Source organism: Etheostoma spectabile, chromosome 10 (assembly GCF_008692095.1).
Source record: "Etheostoma spectabile isolate EspeVRDwgs_2016 chromosome 10, UIUC_Espe_1.0, whole genome shotgun sequence".
Lineage (NCBI taxonomy): Eukaryota > Metazoa > Chordata > Actinopteri > Perciformes > Percidae > Etheostoma > Etheostoma spectabile.
Genome location: NC_045742.1, coordinates 27090992 through 27107716, shown reverse-complemented (window position 1 = coordinate 27107716; position 16725 = coordinate 27090992). Strand labels below are relative to the sequence as shown.

At 43.3% G+C, this 16725-nt stretch overlaps 2 protein-coding genes across 2 annotated transcripts in view; one reads left to right on the top strand and one right to left on the bottom strand.

Moving 5' to 3' along the window:
* vrk2 (VRK serine/threonine kinase 2) overlaps positions 1-15619 on the top strand; it is a gene marked incomplete at its 5' end in the record, with an annotated part of 23433 nt that extends 7814 nt beyond the window's left edge. Inside the window, 7 exon segments of the mRNA XM_032528507.1 lie at positions 1942-2062; positions 2971-3029; positions 7062-7240; positions 9689-9835; positions 13375-13554; positions 13862-14251; positions 14253-15619. Coding sequence (XP_032384398.1) covers positions 1942-2062; positions 2971-3029; positions 7062-7240; positions 9689-9835; positions 13375-13554; positions 13862-14251; positions 14253-14285 — 1109 coding nt within the window.
* fancl (FA complementation group L) overlaps positions 13654-16725 on the bottom strand; it is a 35832-nt gene continuing 32760 nt past the window's right edge. The window contains 2 exon segments of the mRNA XM_032528508.1: positions 13654-14432; positions 14830-14901. Coding sequence (XP_032384399.1) covers positions 14400-14432; positions 14830-14901 — 105 coding nt within the window. The 3' untranslated portion in view covers positions 13654-14399.

Here is a 16725-nt window from a genome sequence, read left to right as displayed (position 1 = left end):
AAGTCCAAATCGTGATCGCGATTAAAATTTGATTAATTGTGCAGCCCTACTTATAGTAGTATTAATTGGTTACAATTGTTACTGTGTTATACAATGACTATGACTATGGATAGTTTTTACTTGTCCAGTTGGGCAAGTAAAAAAAACTATTTTTTACTGGCCCCTAAACTATTTTTTTTGGACAAAAAACATTGGAGACAAGTTTGAAAAGAATTGGGGGGGGGATCCTTGGAAAACCATGTCAAACAATTTCACATTTTGAAAAAAAGAAGTGTAAGAAAAACCCATTCAAAAAACGTCAAAAAAATGTCAAAAAATGTCAAATGTTATGAGCATCAAAAGTGTAGAATAATGTTGAAAAATCCCTGTCAAAAGCCTCAAGCGCCAACAACTCTTGATTGGCCAACGGCGCATTCAAATCAAATGATTATGAAGCGATGACGACCCAACGGGTAACTGGGTTGTTTAATCGTTGATTCCCTTGCCCCGGGCCATTGGGCAAGCCTTTTTTGTTGAACCCTGCTCATACAACCCCACTTCAAAAAATCTGATCTAAATACTTGAATAAATACTGAACAGGTAAGATAACTTTGAGAGAGACAGCGTGCGAGTGTGGACTGAAATGTAAACGTGACACAAAAAACTTGAATGAATCTGATTGTTACTGTACAATCCTCTGCTTCATCAATGAAGTGGATGAGCCAATCATCAGACTGGAGTCTTTACAGGGACCAACAGGGTGACGGCTGACTTATATGAACGTGGGTCGGATACGCATCGACAGGTGTACACATTTGCTGTATGAGATCTCTGCCTCTTCCTCACTGCCCTGCATTTTTATACTCTGTATAAATTAGATCATTTAATATATACACAAAAAAAAGAACCAAAAAGCAAGACCAGCTCTAAATGTGTACGTTTGTAACATAGTGTAATTCGCAATAATGCTGTAGTCTGTAAATAATGTGTAAATACTTTTTGTTTTGTTTGTTTATCTGCTGTGTACGTGCACTGTTCGTTGGACAGCGATGTGTTACATACTGTTGTGGAAGTTTCTGTTCAGCGAGGGAGGAATTTGTAAAATGAAGAAGAGACCTTGTTGAAACAAAAATAAAGACAGGCTAGAGACTGGATTAAAAGTTTGGATATTCGGTGAAAGAGTTTAATTATTTTCTCGAGAGAACAATCAAACAAATGACGAGAATGGCAGTTCACAATGAAACAGAGTAACAAGTGACACCACACATTCTGGTCCTGTGTAACACTGGACAGCTCCTTATATCCTCCTCTGCCCCAACAGAAAAACCCTATCATGTTTGGGAAAACACTTTGAACCTAAACAAAACACTTCATCTCATTCTTCAGACTTGACGGAGCCAGCTGCTGTCTCTGTCCTAATGATTATTGCGTCAGCAGATGGCCGGCGCTGTCATTCTACCTTAGAAGTTAAGAGATTTATCTTTTCCATAGATTAGTTCCATTTCTGACCTAAAGTTTGGGCAGCCTGAACTTTTACCATTGGTTTATTCCGGTGATAAACAGAGTCACACTGGTTGCTGTCCCTGGGGACTGAGGGCCCTAAAACAGGAGGAGGTGTCGTAGGAAGCAGTCACATTGTTTATGAGGCAAGGGTGAAATAGGGAGATACATGTTAAGAGGCATTGTGGTGATTTAACCTAAAGCACAGATTTACTTTTACGAATGCGTAGGAAGTGAATAAACACACAGATAAGCAGTCCTTGCCTATGTAGAGAATCATTGTCTATGTAATTTTCCCATCACAATACGTGCCAGCCAATGACAAAGACATTGAAACTTTGAAAATCCCAGCGGTAAAACAGCTCTGTTCGCTCCGTCCGTAGCACCGTAGCCTTCAGTAATATTGACTAATATGATGGAAAACAAATCTTGTGACAACCTTGTCTTTTTGTCTCTTGATAGCACCATCTAGACGTGGCGACCTCCAGATTCTGGGTTTTTGTCTTCTGCACTGGCTATGCGGGTCTCTGCCTTGGGACAAAGTTCTCAAGAACCCAACTCAGGTCCAGGAGGCCAAGACCAGGTCTGCTCTGTTTCTACAGCCGGGACTTTTAATGACTTGTACCGAAACGTGTAGCCATGTACTACTCTCAAGGGATGTGTCCTAACTTACAATTACAATACTCTCCATTTGTTCGAGTACACACAATAAGAGCCTGTGGGTAGCAAAGACTGAGCTGATACTGAGTCCTGTCCTAATAATGTCCATGTATTAATTTACTCTTCTACCAAAATGCATTTGAATATTTTTTAAATACTTCTCATGGCAATTATTGATATATGCGATTAATTTACATTAATTCATCTTGAAGCGTACAAGCGGCCGAAATGGGTTTCCTCAGGAGGGTGGCTGGCGTCTCCCTTAGAGACCTCGGGGAAGACCCAGGACTAGGTGGAGAGATTATATCTCCAACCTGGCCTGGGAACGCCTCGGGATCCCCCAGTCGGAGCTGGTTGATGTAGCTCGGGAAAGGGAAGTTTGGGGTCCCCTACTGGAGCTGCTGCCCCCGCGACCCGATACCGGATAAGCGGATGAAGATGGATGGATGGATCTTGAAGCATTTTTTTTTATCTGCATGACATCCCCGGATAAAACATTCAACACACTCATAAAGTTATTGTTAGTATGATTGTAACAGCGCTTCCCGATGATTGATTTTGATAAATAATGTTTATCGTAGTTTACTCATCTAAAGAAGCAAGTTATCGAGCTAGCGCACCACACTCCCTCCGCCTCACTCCCCAACAAATAATTAAATCAAATAAGTGTACTATCTGTTTTTTATTTTTTATTTTTTTAATGACCGACTTGGATTGGGCGTGTGTTCCTGCTGTGTTCTTTCCACCTTAATATGGGAAGAACTAGTTCTTCCCACTTCCATCTCATAATATTTCTGTCCTCACTGTTTTATCTCCCCCTTTCTTCCCCAGGCTGATGGGTAATCTGCCAGACTCAGTCCTGCAGCTGTCGGCCAGTGGAGCCAGCACAGGTGAGCCCGGGCCACGGGGCCTCATTTACATTTCTTATGATAAACGGAGAATTTGGAAGTAATATTGGTGCGTTCCATTTGTACACGGACGTTGGATTTTCGGAAACGTTGGAAACGTGCCCCCTGACCTCGGACATGTCCGAGCTCAAAATCCAACATGGCTGCTCCGTGCATCAACAGTAGTGAAAGCGGTAGTAACATACAGTTTATCAGCACTTTTGTCTCTTTTATATCTCACTAAATCAGTTGTACACACAGTCCTGTCTGTCCTATCTGTAGACAAGTTACTCTGCGTAACGCGTTGTTCTCAACTGGGATTTCTTACAACGGCTAACCCCACAATGAAAAAATGTAAAGGGAACGCTGACATCATTCCCAGCTCCGGCTTCCTAATTCCGAGGTAGATGGAGCGCACTATAAGACAACAAGCCTGTTGAGGAGAGGCGAGGGACTGCTGGTATTTATGATTTGAAACTGGTCGAAGAAGTATCCAGATCCTTTTACTTCAGTGAAAGTAGCGACACAACAATGCAAATCTACTCCATTACAAGTAAGGTTTCTGCATACATAATCCTGCAGTCTAATCTTCTGTTCTTTTAAGGGAGCTCTAGAGTAAAGGGGGCTGTAATGCACGGGGCAGATGGGTAATGACTGTTTTTAGTGATTGAAGCTTTGTTAACCATTTTCTTAGCCCAACAGATGGCGCTCTCTGTTGAACAAATGATTACAAGCACAGTGAATTGCAATTTCTTGAGCCTTCTTTTTTTACATCATATAGATTTCTATATGCATAGCAACATATTTAAGACTGTTTCAAGTCATAAAATATAATCATGAAAAGCATAAAAAAACAAGGATTTCTTTTGGTTTCTAACATTTTCCCCTCGGCAAATTTGTCAGCTAGCATTTAAAATTAAGACCAAGGAAAAACTACAATTCACATCACATGCACTCTAATATGTCCACCACATGGTTTGTCCTCTGCTCGACTCAAATTACTTTTGTGTACCTTTTATCTTGTCCTTCTCTCTTTCGTTTATCCACTGTGGCTAGTACCTGCGGCATGTTTAGCTGATCGGTATAGCGCCGCCGCTTGAAACAGCTGTAACACTCGCTGTAACACTCGCTGTAACACTCGCTGTAACACTCGCTGTAACACTCGCTGTAACACTCGCTGTAACACTCGCTGGCTGTAACACTCGCTGGCTGTAACACTCGCTGGCTGTAACACTCGCTGGCTGTAACACTCGCTGTAACACTCGCTGTAACACTCGCTGTAACACTCGCTGTAACACTCGCTGTAACACTCGCGGCTGTAACACTCGCTGGCTGTAACACTCGCTGTAACACTCCGCTGTAACACTCGCTGTAACACTCGCTGTAACACTCCGGCTGTACCACTTCGCTGGCTGTAACACTCTCTGCTGTAACACTCGCTGGCTGTAACACCGCTGTAACACCCGCTGTAACACTCGCTGTAACACTCGCTGTAACACCCGCTGTAACACCCGCTGTAACACTCGCTGTAACACTCGCTGTAACACTCGCTGTAACACCCGCTGTATCCTTACATCGGAAAACAAAGAGGAAATGCTGCACATTGTCAATCGTACACTGTGGTGTACACTGCAGTTTGTGGCTTATTTTTATTTTTTTTACCTAGGGAGGGATGTGGATTCAAATACCCTATTGGCCTATTAGGTAGATCAAATAATCCGTTCGCATATTCACAATCACCACCGGACGAGACAATCTTTTGACAAGAGGGTGAAGCCCTTGTCAAAAAATTGTCTCGTCCGGTTTCCAAAAACCAACCGTGATTTTGACTACCAATTTGCCAAACTTGAGGCTTCAAAACAGCCGTCCACACACCGCTGGGTGACAATGCTTCTGCTACTTCCACTATATTTCCTGTCTATGTCCAAAAGTCCAAACGATGATTCAGACTAAATCTTCCTCCTGCCAAAGCTTTCCATGCACAATACTACACTCCATCGCTCCCTCACTTCCCCGAAGCTCCTGAATAACTTTTGTACCAATTAATAGGCCGTCCCATTGACACGCCTTTCAAAGTTTGTCGTGTTTTATCTCACGTCTTTATAAGGAGAGGTCGCACCTGTGTGAAGGCTTAGTGTGTGATGTATGTTTGGGACCGGTGCTCCTCTCCTGACAAGGCCCGGCTGCCCGCCACAGATAAGAACCAGGGTATGCATCAACTGTGTGTGTGTGTGTGTGTGTGTGTGTGTGTGTGTGTGTGTGTGTGTGTGTGTGTGTGTGTGTGTGTGTGTGTGTGTGTGTGTGTGTGTGTGTGTGTGTGTGTGTGTGTGTGTGTGTGTGTGTGTGTGTCATACACATTGTCTGGCCAGTGTGTGATGCATCGTGGCTGTGTATGACACACACACACACACACACAGCATATCCATAGCTGTGCGTATGCCTAATCTCTGTGGAGAGATACATTGCCAGCAGCGTATTATCTGGACTGTGAGACCTTCAGGTTCATCCTGCCTTTGCCGCTGCATGACTCAAGAGTCCCAGAAATGATTTCATACTGAGGATTCAGCTTTACTAAAGATAAAATAGTATTGCCGTGTACTTCTGTACTTACACTTGCTATTTTGAGTGCGTTCAAACTGACAAAGTGTGGCGAAACGCAGTGCACCACGAGTACCCGGATGGTGCGCTCTTAGCAGTCCAAAGGTGGGGAACATGGATGTAAGATGTGGAATGAATGTGGCGGGCGAAGAAGCTGCAGCGTAGTATTGAAAGGACGAACACAAACTACGCAAATGTATACTATATATACTAGAGGTGTGACAAGATCTCGTCCCGCGAGATTACCGATAACGCACGTGCAGAATTACGTTGCATATGCATGAATCAATCGGTGCCTGGATGTTTCACAGAAAGCAGGGATCCACTCACGGAGGGAGTGACGCACAGAGCTGCGGCTCGGACGGAGCAAAAGTTACACTTGCCTCTGCTGTTTAAACACGGCAATGCCGGTAAAGCAGACACACGTGTGATTACACTTGTCAAAACTTCACGCAGACACCGTTTGCTGCACTATAATATAATATAATCTAATAGCAAGATCCACGTGCAGTTAATAATGTTACACTTCTGAGGAAGACAGGGGTTCTCTATTGCCCTGGGGACTGACTGACAGGCACAAGACAAAAGCCTTCAGATGCCCTGGTGACTGACTGACAGGCTGTGGGTGTAGGGCATGGCGAGGGAACTTATTGTATTTCTATAGCACCTTTCAGCAACAAGGCAATTTGAAGTGATGCACATAAAACATTGAAGAGCAATTCAAAACGGTCATGAAGATAAAACAGGCTAACAAGAATAAGATACAAATACAGGAATGAACGTTTGTGCATTGTAAGAAATGAATTCTAACTTGTTTTAATAGGTTGTAGGGACGGGTTTGGGAGGAGAGAGGGGCGCAGCAGTGTTTAGGTCTGAAGAGGTGAGTTACACAGGAGAGAAGCCATTCGAGTTTGTGGCAAAAATCTTCAGTGCTCATGGTTCATTTTGGGACTTTTGATTGAATCAAAGACTTCTTTAATTCTTATATTCTCCCAACCCAACCTCGTGTCTTGACTCGTGAGCGCAGTGTCTCGTCACACCCCTAATATATATACCCATATTTACATGTTTTTGGTTTTTCTTTCCCAAGAAGTACCACTATACTACCATCAGTTAATGAGTAGTCTATATTTTTGACATTCCACTTCTGGGATTGCATCCGTCCGAGACACGCGATTTGAGAAAACACCGCCCTGTCAACATTTATAAACTACACAAGTGAGTACACAGTGTACCACATGCAAGTGTACTCACGGAAGTGTCCAAATTGAGACACGTTATATGCCTCAAATAGTAAACTCAACCCACTGTCTGATAATGGCTTGTCCAACAGATGTCCTATGTTATCAAATGGCCTGATTGATCTGGCTTGGTCAGTCAAACATCACTTCAAACATCCTGACTTAAATCTTTGACTTGTTGTCTTCCTGTCTTCAGATGAGGTGGCCGCATTATTCAGTTATGTGAAAACTCTGGACTACCAAGATAAGCCAAACTACCAGCATCTCAAACAGCTGCTGGCCAGTGATGTCACGGGAAGACTGGATTTCTCCATGCCGCCTGGAGCTGCAGGGGAGTCCACCACCAAGGGACAAAACCCCCCCGCCAGGAAAAAGGTGAGAACATGACGAGGTCAGGGGCCTGTCGAAGGGGAATTTTATCACCCTGGGTCTGAGTTGAGGCTGCACAGCCAACACCATCCTTCAATGTTCAACCAAATACACAGGGTTTATTTGGATAACTGTTGGGCTCGCCCCACGGCTCAGACATGGTATTTTAAGGGGAGCGGAGCCACTTCTGGAACACGGTGCGGTGGAATCACAAGCATAGATTAGCTAGAGTTGCAGCGATCAGAATCCAGGTGGCCAACTACTCATTTACAGTGTGACTGGTTTAAGTCGAGTGCCATATTGTCTCAAGTCAAATAGTCACAAAACACACCGGGGTGGCCCACCCAACTATTGTATTAGCCCATGAATATTGTGACCCCTACATTCAGTATAATGCCAACCCATTGTCATGTACTACTTGTCAGAGTCAGCTCTTGTTAATTCAACTAGTAATGCAGCAAGGTATTAAAGTCAAATGTACGGTAATGCACTGTGTGCACGTCTACCCTAAAAGCAGTCTGGAAACCACATCGGGGGACACATCCACAGACAGCCCCCAGCCAGTTAGCAGCCAGCCCGTTCAGCACTTAACTCTGGTGCTAAGGACGCTAACATTAGTTAACTGAACCGTCAGGAAACAGACCCAGGCACCCAAGTGGCCTTTCCGTTAGCGGTACCGGTGTTCCACACCCTTCGCTTTTAGCCGTCTTTACAGTTATCTAAATTTACCCGACAAAAGGGTGATAAGGCACAAAAAGGACTAATACTAATAGTAATTTAAAGATGTGGTAGCATTGGATCTGAGTTGGGAGGGGTGTGTCGCGATTCTGCTTTCTCAGGTTTGTGGCTTTTGAGTGTCTTTGAGTGAATTTTGGTTTCATATTGCATATTGTTACAGCCCTACAATACAGTATTAATATTTCTTTAACCTACTGTATATACATTTTTAAAGTGGATATGGAGCACATACAGTAGACTAATTGTATAGTTGTCTAGTAAATCTGTTGGTTGTTGGGTTTCTGTAGATAACATCACAGAGTACCTGCTCTTTATGAAAAGCGCAGCGACTGTTGTGAATTGGCGCTATATTACTAAAATTGAATTGGTTTAGGAGGCAATGTGTGGATGTGTCCTTGCTACAGAAAGTGTAAACACTTATTAGCTTACTAGTTTGAAGCGTTTGATAACAGGTTCTTATTTAAAACATAAATGCAGTCAGTGGGGTGGCATTCAGTGAACGTTCAACAACTAAAGTGTTGGTCACAAAGATTCCCGTTCCCTCCGTCGAGGTACTTAACCCCCAGAGTGCAGACACGTGACAGCAGCAAAGGGCAGGATTAACCTGCTTTCCCCCCCCACCCCCCACACTCCCACCCACTGTGTGGCAACCAGGGGCTGGTCAGGTGTATAGCTGGAGAAGGATTGAAGGATTTCCCTCCAACTAACCAGAATCACTTCTTGACCCGTCGCGCCCGGCGAGTGCCCTCTCAATGGCCCAATTTGAAGAAGTTGATGACACACACTTTCCACAGCACAGGGTGTCTCCAATTATGCTCCCTATTTGCTCTGCTCTCCTTGTGTCATTTAATTTCCATGCTAAAGTGCTGGCCAGTTTGATCCCTAGTTAAACAGAAGTGGCCATTTACTGGCAGTGTAGTGCGGAGAGTAAATGTCAGCAGAGATAAAGGCCATTCAGCGGGCGCGTTTACTGAATCATTTGCCATTAGTTTTGTATAAATATATCATTATTTTATGGGTGATTATAGTCGGGCAAAGTTTTATTAAAGAAAAGTCAAACAAAAGAAAGCAACCTGACATTTTACTGCCATCTGAAGGAAGTTCCTGTACAAAAGCACTGGGTTCCATTTCATGGGGAATTTTAAAACACAATAACATAGGAGCACCTAGTACTGTACATTTGTGCAACATAAGCTATTTGCACGACAGTAGTATTACTAGGGGACCTTGTGTGTAAAAAAAAAAAAAAAGAAATATTAGCCCCCCACGTCTGTTTCGTGCAGCACACTCACACAGGATAAGCGAAATCTGTGTTTTACTTAAACTCACTGACTTCATCCCCCACATAAAATAGCAAGGCTTTCATTCATAATTGCCAACGCAGCCAATACAACCCCGAGTCACAGAGATGCCGAATCCCTCTGGACTAATTTTATCACACAACCTCTGTGTTTGGCAAAACTTGGTAGGTAATTTGCAGCGGATTGCTTTACATGATAAATTACAGACATGACAGATTCACACAGGATTAAGATGACAGAAGACCTCTGCAAGTATTATATACTGCTAGAGGGCCCCAGGTAACACTAGTCCCGTGCGTAAAGGGCTGTAACAGAGCAAGTTAAGAGTTGAGTGGTAAAAGAAGCTTGGCTGTTGTTGGACAGCACAAAGGACAGAAATGTTGCCGATTGAATCGTCCAAGCATTGTCTCAACAGAAAGCAGGACGAGCCAGAGGGCCCCCCAGAGCCAAGGTCGTGAACACAGAGCTGGATGATGAACAAGAGGAGGAGACGATGAGGTCTAAACCGGTGCAAGCTCGCTACATAAGAGGACCACCCCGCCCCAGAACTCAGTCACAACCGGTAAGGGCTGACATAGGGCCGGGCAGTGTGTCCATATTATATCCACATTGATAATATGAGCTGGGTTTCTAAAGGTCTTAAGGCCTAAAATTTCTAAAATAATTTTTCAACAGGTCTAAATGTTCTCATTGAAAAGCTCCAGGATGCTCCCTCTTTGCCACTCCAAATATAATTTTGCTCTATTACGACTGAGACCAACGTGCTTATATTGCAGCCGAGTGCAAGGCTGCGTGAATCTCTTTCCAAACAGATTCTATTCTTCAGTTATAGGGAAGTGCTAGGTTAGAGACGTTTCATTTCACGATATACTGTAAGTCTTAAATTCCATTTATAATGGAAATAAAAAGACTTAAATTTGACTTGGAGAAACCTGCGGAAACAATGATGAGGCTAGATATCGGCTTAAATTTTGGATATTTTACGTGATGTGACACAAATGTTGTCTTACTTTTGCGTAAAATTTACACCGTTGCTGCGTACGTGGTGACACAAACCTACGCCGGACTCTTGTAAACATAACTACACGTCGCTCTGCAGCGGCTTGGCAGCGTTGCAATTCCTCCGACTCATCTTCGTCTTCCCCGTGAACATCATCAAGGAGAGGGTAAACCTTTCCCGCTACAGATTTCCCACCGTGGTCAGAAAGCACAGGGGAGACACTTTGTTTCTCTCACTACGACTCTAGAGTCGGCACTCTCTCACTCACTCTACCACACACACACACACCCACACCCACACCCACACACACACACAGCTATTCTCTTAAAGAGATCAAAGCACAAGTATGAACTTCAGTCCCTCTTACCTTGGCCATGGTGAAAGCTTTGCGTGAAGCCTCGTCAGAACCATGAATAAAGCTTTAGTCATTGTAGCCACATCAATGGTTCTTATTTATCAAAACTCGCATTGTGTTAGTATTTAGGGAAAGCAGCAATAGTCATCTCTACAATATCAAACAGTTTTTGGGAGCAGGTTTGTAAAATGATCTCCAAACTTGAATCGCTCTTACCCTTCGCCGCGCAAATAATGGTATTAAACCATGACCGTAACTTTAGATTACGAATCAGCTTTATTGGCCAGATTTGTGTTAACAAATTAGGAAATGGACTCCGGTTAACCTTTGCTCTCGAAGTAGAACACTCACTTGACATATAAAGATTAAAAACAGAAAGTACAGTGAGAAACTTGAACTCAAACATCCCAGAGAAACCGATGGCTGATATGGGGTCTTAAATTGGCTGGTATTGTGTTCTAGGTCTGAAATCATTTTAAACAGGTCTTAATTTCCCCACGTCCACGTAACGCTGCTTTCAATGCTCTTTTTATTCTCTGGTGTTGGAATGCTTTCTTTTCACAGTTCAAATACAATAGGCCTGTTTGTCGAAATGCATTGTTTTCTTCTGTTTTGTTTTACCTTTTGCTATGCATTAGCGGCATTAGCAAAGTCTTTTCAATATTTTCTTCAACAAGCGTGCCTTGGTTTTCATGCGTTCATTCTTATAACCCGACCCACCTGATCGATGAATATCAACAAAAATTGATTGATCTGATTTATTGATCCCAGCATGCCTGTGTGTAATATAGCGCTTACTGCCACTCTGTGGCCACTGATGGGTAGTGCAACATACGCGTCTCCAGTCCATAGATATTTATGTCTACGTGCACTTCTCTCTTCAGCTTTTCTGTTGGATGATAATTTTGTTTTTTATTTTTGAGCAACATCGTCAGTAGAATTTCAGTATGGCCCAACTATAATGTAGGGGCTATATGCTTTCACGACATACCAGGATGCACGGCAACCATTGATCACAACAAAGCCTTTTAATTTGGCCCTGCCTCCCTCCTACAACAGGAGTCTATCCCAGAAGGCAGAGAGCCTGTAACGTCAGGTACCACGGTTCCCACATGGTCATAAAAGTATTTCAAAAAATTTCATATTATAAAAATAAAGCTTTAATAAGTCTTTGTCTCTAAATGCGACAAATCTTTTACGTTACTAACGTACAAACCCAATCCATCCATCCATCTTCATCCACTTATCTGGTATCTGGTTACGGGGGGGAGGGGGGCGCAGCTCCAGCAGGGGACCCCAAAATAGGGAGGCGCCCAGGGGGGCATCCTTACCAGCGTACAAACCCAATTCACAATTCTTTTTATTAAATTCAGGTAACGTAACTTAGTAAATACTTTTCTCAGCCTTAAAATCCAGATTTTCCATGATATGGCGTAGAGGTGGTATTAAATTCCATCCTAGGTGGTGTTAAATAGGTCTTAAGAAGTCTACATTTAAATTGGAGAACCCTGCGGTTACCCTGTATCAAATATTGCATGTTTTCAAGTATTGTTAGAACTGTAATGGTTTTATTAAGTACTTATATTGGTACTTGGTTGGCAAGTACCCAAATGTAAGTACTTGTTATAAAACTAAAATTGTTATCGATGGAGTGCTACCTTCTGGAGCTTCTCTGATCTCAGGGTTAAGCCCAGTTTTCACTAACCCTGAGGCCTGTACTACGAATCAAGATCAACACTCCCTGGATTGCTTTCAGTGACCCGGCTTCAACCTGACCCACCAGCAGTGGTCCTGCGTAAGCTGCGTCACGACGGTGGTTAACGAGTTCCATCAACCCGGGGTTTCCCAATCCAACGGCACGCTTTTAAGTTTGCAATACATGACAGACACACTAACTCTCTTTTTGTAAAATGGTTTAAAACATAAAAAGTAGAGCTGTTTGCACAGCATGACCAATCATAAACATCTACAGAACCGCATATTTTACATAAGAGCAGCAAGCTACAATTCTACATAAATATGAAGGACACAGACACGGTTTAACAAGCAAAACGCAATCCAGTCGCTGCTTCCTAAAACAGGAAGGACATAAAACAGCCAACGCTGCTTTGGCCTTTTATTTCAGTTGCAACCCTGGCAGTGGTAAGCGATCGTAAGCGTCAATTAAAAATTATAAAAAAAAATTAATTCAAACCAATGTGCGCATTGGCAACACACGGCTCAAGAAGCCGACAAATAGCCTTTACATAATTCCCTCCGCTGAAAATATATATCTTTTATAAAAATACCCATCAGCGACTGTTAACGGGGTCACTAAAGACTAACTTTTTACTTTCACACCAGTTGATCTCTAATCTCCAACATAACCTGCACCCGAACAGAACAGATCCAGAGCCAGATCCTCAGTGTGTTGGATCACTGACTGTTCCCTAAACCCTTTCCCAGAAACACCGGTTGTCCAATCACAGCTTTGTATTTTTTTTTTTGTTACGGCGATTTAAACCAGTAACAAGTGATCCACCCTGGGTTGAACCTGAAGTCACCTTGTTGACGCCACATCTTGCTCCGTAGTACAGACCTCTGCTGTCTGGAATGTACAAAACAGGGCACATTCAGGGTGTAAACAAAGACACATGTTAATCATATCATTGAACTCAGTGAGACCAAGTAATCCAGTCAAACTTATTTGATTTAACTTTATGAATCAATAATGAGCTGCTATTTGTTTCCTGTTTGCTCATACAAGGAGGAGGGAGTTGTGCCTACGGTCGGCAGATCATTGAGGCCAAGACCTGAGATGTCCTATGGAGAAGCTGACAGTGAAACTGAGGAGAAAGAGGAAGAGGAGGGGGAGGCCAGACCCAGACCCATCCCTGCATGCTATCTGAGAGGCCCCCCGATCGGGCCCAGAGCTCAGCCTAAACAGGTGTGAGGCCAGAGCAGCCGGGCCCCGTGTATGACTGCTTTGAATTTGCTGTGTCAAAACTGCATCAACACCTTTTGATTTAGATGAATGTTACATAACTGGCTCCAACCAAGTACTTTGTTGTCAATAAGCCTTTGTAAAAGATGTTTTAAAACCTTCACACTGCCTATTGTCACACAAGTTCCTCAAGTACGTTACAAAGAAAAACACCATCGTTCAGTTGGTCAGTCAATCTCTCCCATGTATTACAGTCATGTTGTGTAAGGTTATCCTGTCAGTTCTAAAAGAGCATACACCTCTTTAACAGAAAACTAAACCCAAATGGAGCGGCAGGAAAACAGACGCCCGCCCCGTGACATCAGGGAGACAGGAAGGACGACTCCACGCGCAAAGGAACAAACTCATACTGACCGAGTGGGACGGCAACGATCGAACACACACAGACCGCGACCAGGGGTGGGACGCCCTAAAGGAGGCTCACCCTCGGGCCAAGCCAGTGCTCCAGCACAGAGAGGGCCACAGCCATCGCCAGTGTCGCCACGGCGACCTGTGTTATGAACACAGACACGGCTGTGGTGAATGGAACGGGTCTGCTGACGGAGATCCAGAACAGGAATCTGGTCCCACACAGAGGAAGGTTCAGTTTTCTTGGTTTCTCTTTGTGGGCGTCTTCCTTTTCCTGGGAGCTGCTCTGTGTCTGTCTCTCTCATGGTGCATTTAAACCCAGTTGAACAAGAAATAATTTTTGGCCAGCTACTGTAAGGGGTCTACTAGTTTCAGCGTGGTCTCTCAAGCCGTTTCCCAAAGTCGAGGTGGCGCCGACGGGAACACAAAGCCACTTCTCCTCACTTCTGGGCTGCCATTTTCACAGTAATAGGCTGAAAGAGAAGGAGAAGTTTATTCTGCTTATTAAATGTTTCATTCAGAAGGGAGCACTCATTTCAGACTGGGCTGTAAGATGAAAGACTCCCAAATACACAAAAAAAACAAAAAACAGCCATATACACAAATAAATCTGCCTTTGAATTAACGGCATGCTGCACTGACAGATATCCCGGATCGTACTCCTTTATCAAATAAGGAGTGGCGGGAGTGAAACCGACTGAATGCAGCGAGTTCTCGTGTGAACACACTCGGCAGCCTTTCAGCCAAAGAGAAGCTGACATGATGTACAAAGCCATGCTAATTAAGCCGGCTGAATCTCTATTGAGTGTGCAGGCCTTTATGAAGCCCGGTGGAGGCAGCTGTCAGTCACGCTGTGAGACGCACACGTACCTTGCTGCAGTAAGGACACTCTCCAAAAACAACGTTGAAGCTCTGCCTGCTGGAGGGCAGCGCTCGCAGCCACTGAAGCAAAAGGACAAAGGAGAAAGAAAAAAAAAAAAAAAGAGACCACGTCATCAAATCTGGATGTAGTGTTCGGTGTCAAGTCAATGTACACGTATTACTTCACACGGTTATCTGGCGCGTAACATTTTTAAAGGCTTTTAGGTGGAACTTTGACTCCTTCCTGCCACTTCTTGTAGGCTTTAAAAAGAGATGAATATCATTAGTCTCATTAAATAGAGTATAAAAACAAAAGGAATCTGCTCGGCAAATGGAACTCCTTTCCATTGTCATGAAGCGGCACCAGTCCACCTTAACTTAACCTGTGTGTGAGACTCCCTTAACAGTATCAGAACTAACCAGTCCCTCCAGGATTGTGGAGGCCGCAAAGTCCCTGACGGCACGGGAGCTTTTGTAAAACATTTTAATAAATGTTGCAATGTTTTTTGTATGTTTGTTGCAATGAAGTTGTGGGAGACAGAGAAAGTTGCAAAAAAATGTGTAGGTATATTAATGTTTAACCCTCCAGAAATATACTTCAGCATATGATGCATAGCTTAATTATCCACAATGAGGATGCATATAAAAACCCAGTTCATTTCATGTAATCAAGCACAAAGGGAGTTTGACTTGACTTTAAGCCCATTACCGGGACCATCTCTGAGGAAAGCTAGGGGAGATGTTGATACGGCAAGAGGGAAGACATTGATGATTTCAACAAGCTTTTCATTTATCTGGCCATCTACAGGAACTTTTGTGCCTTTTTAACACACAAAGTTTGAAATATTACAGAATATCAATTGAAATAACTTTTATTTATCTACCTTCCAACTTGACTGTAGCTCTTACAAAAATGTTATCCTTTAAAAGAAAAAGAGAGGAAGTCTTAAAGCTCCGTCTTTTGAATAAGTCAGAATACATTAAAAATAAAAGAAATTACAATTTTTTTTGTATAGCCTAGTTCTTTAAAAATAAAAAGGAAACTTGTTTCGGGGAGAATTAAACTATTCTAGGCTGAGTTTTCCTAGCCAACCTACCTTACCAATCCTACCTTACCAAAAAGAGTCAGGATGCTGCAAATGTTGGTATAATATGCAAATGACAAAAAATAATTTATTGAATGAATTAAATTCAAACAGGCTGGTTGGTCTTTACACTGCTAGTTTCCTATCCTGACCTGGGACACCTTCATACGGTTTGATAAAGGACTTATTGGACTTTAACTTATCGTTGCACTTACAATACTGAGCGTAGTTGTCCTCAATATAGATCATCCTGTATGGCTCATCTCTGGTTTTTCCTGCATCCACCGTGTGTGTGTGTGTGTGTGTGTGTGTGTGTGTGTGTGTGTGTGTGTGTGTGTGTGTGTGTGTGTGTGTGTGTGTGTGTCACTTGCGGGGGTAACTACAGCTCCGCCCGCTGCAGAGAGCCGTCAGGATTGAAACAGCAGCCGCTTCAACAACTTTATAGTGTGAAATCATTACAGCGTACATTGATGTTAACGTGTATGTTGGCAGGACGGTCGGACATGTTTTCGGTCTTTCGCTGTGCGTTCTGTTGGTAAATGTGAGATGTTCCGAGTCACACACGTCTTGTTAAACAAGGAAATGAATATGGCCACGTACGTGTGACATCAACCCGTTCCCACTCCCGCTTGGTCATTGGCTCTCAGAGTCACATACTGATACAGAGTCTGGCACACGGGACTGCTGGGATTGGTTGAAGTCGTGGAAAATTACAGTTATTGGTCAAATTTGCGAAAAAGTTGCAGTGATTGGTCAAAATTGGAAGTCACACTAAAGTCACGGTGATTGCGTGAATTTGTGCAATGGCGACATCGTGTGT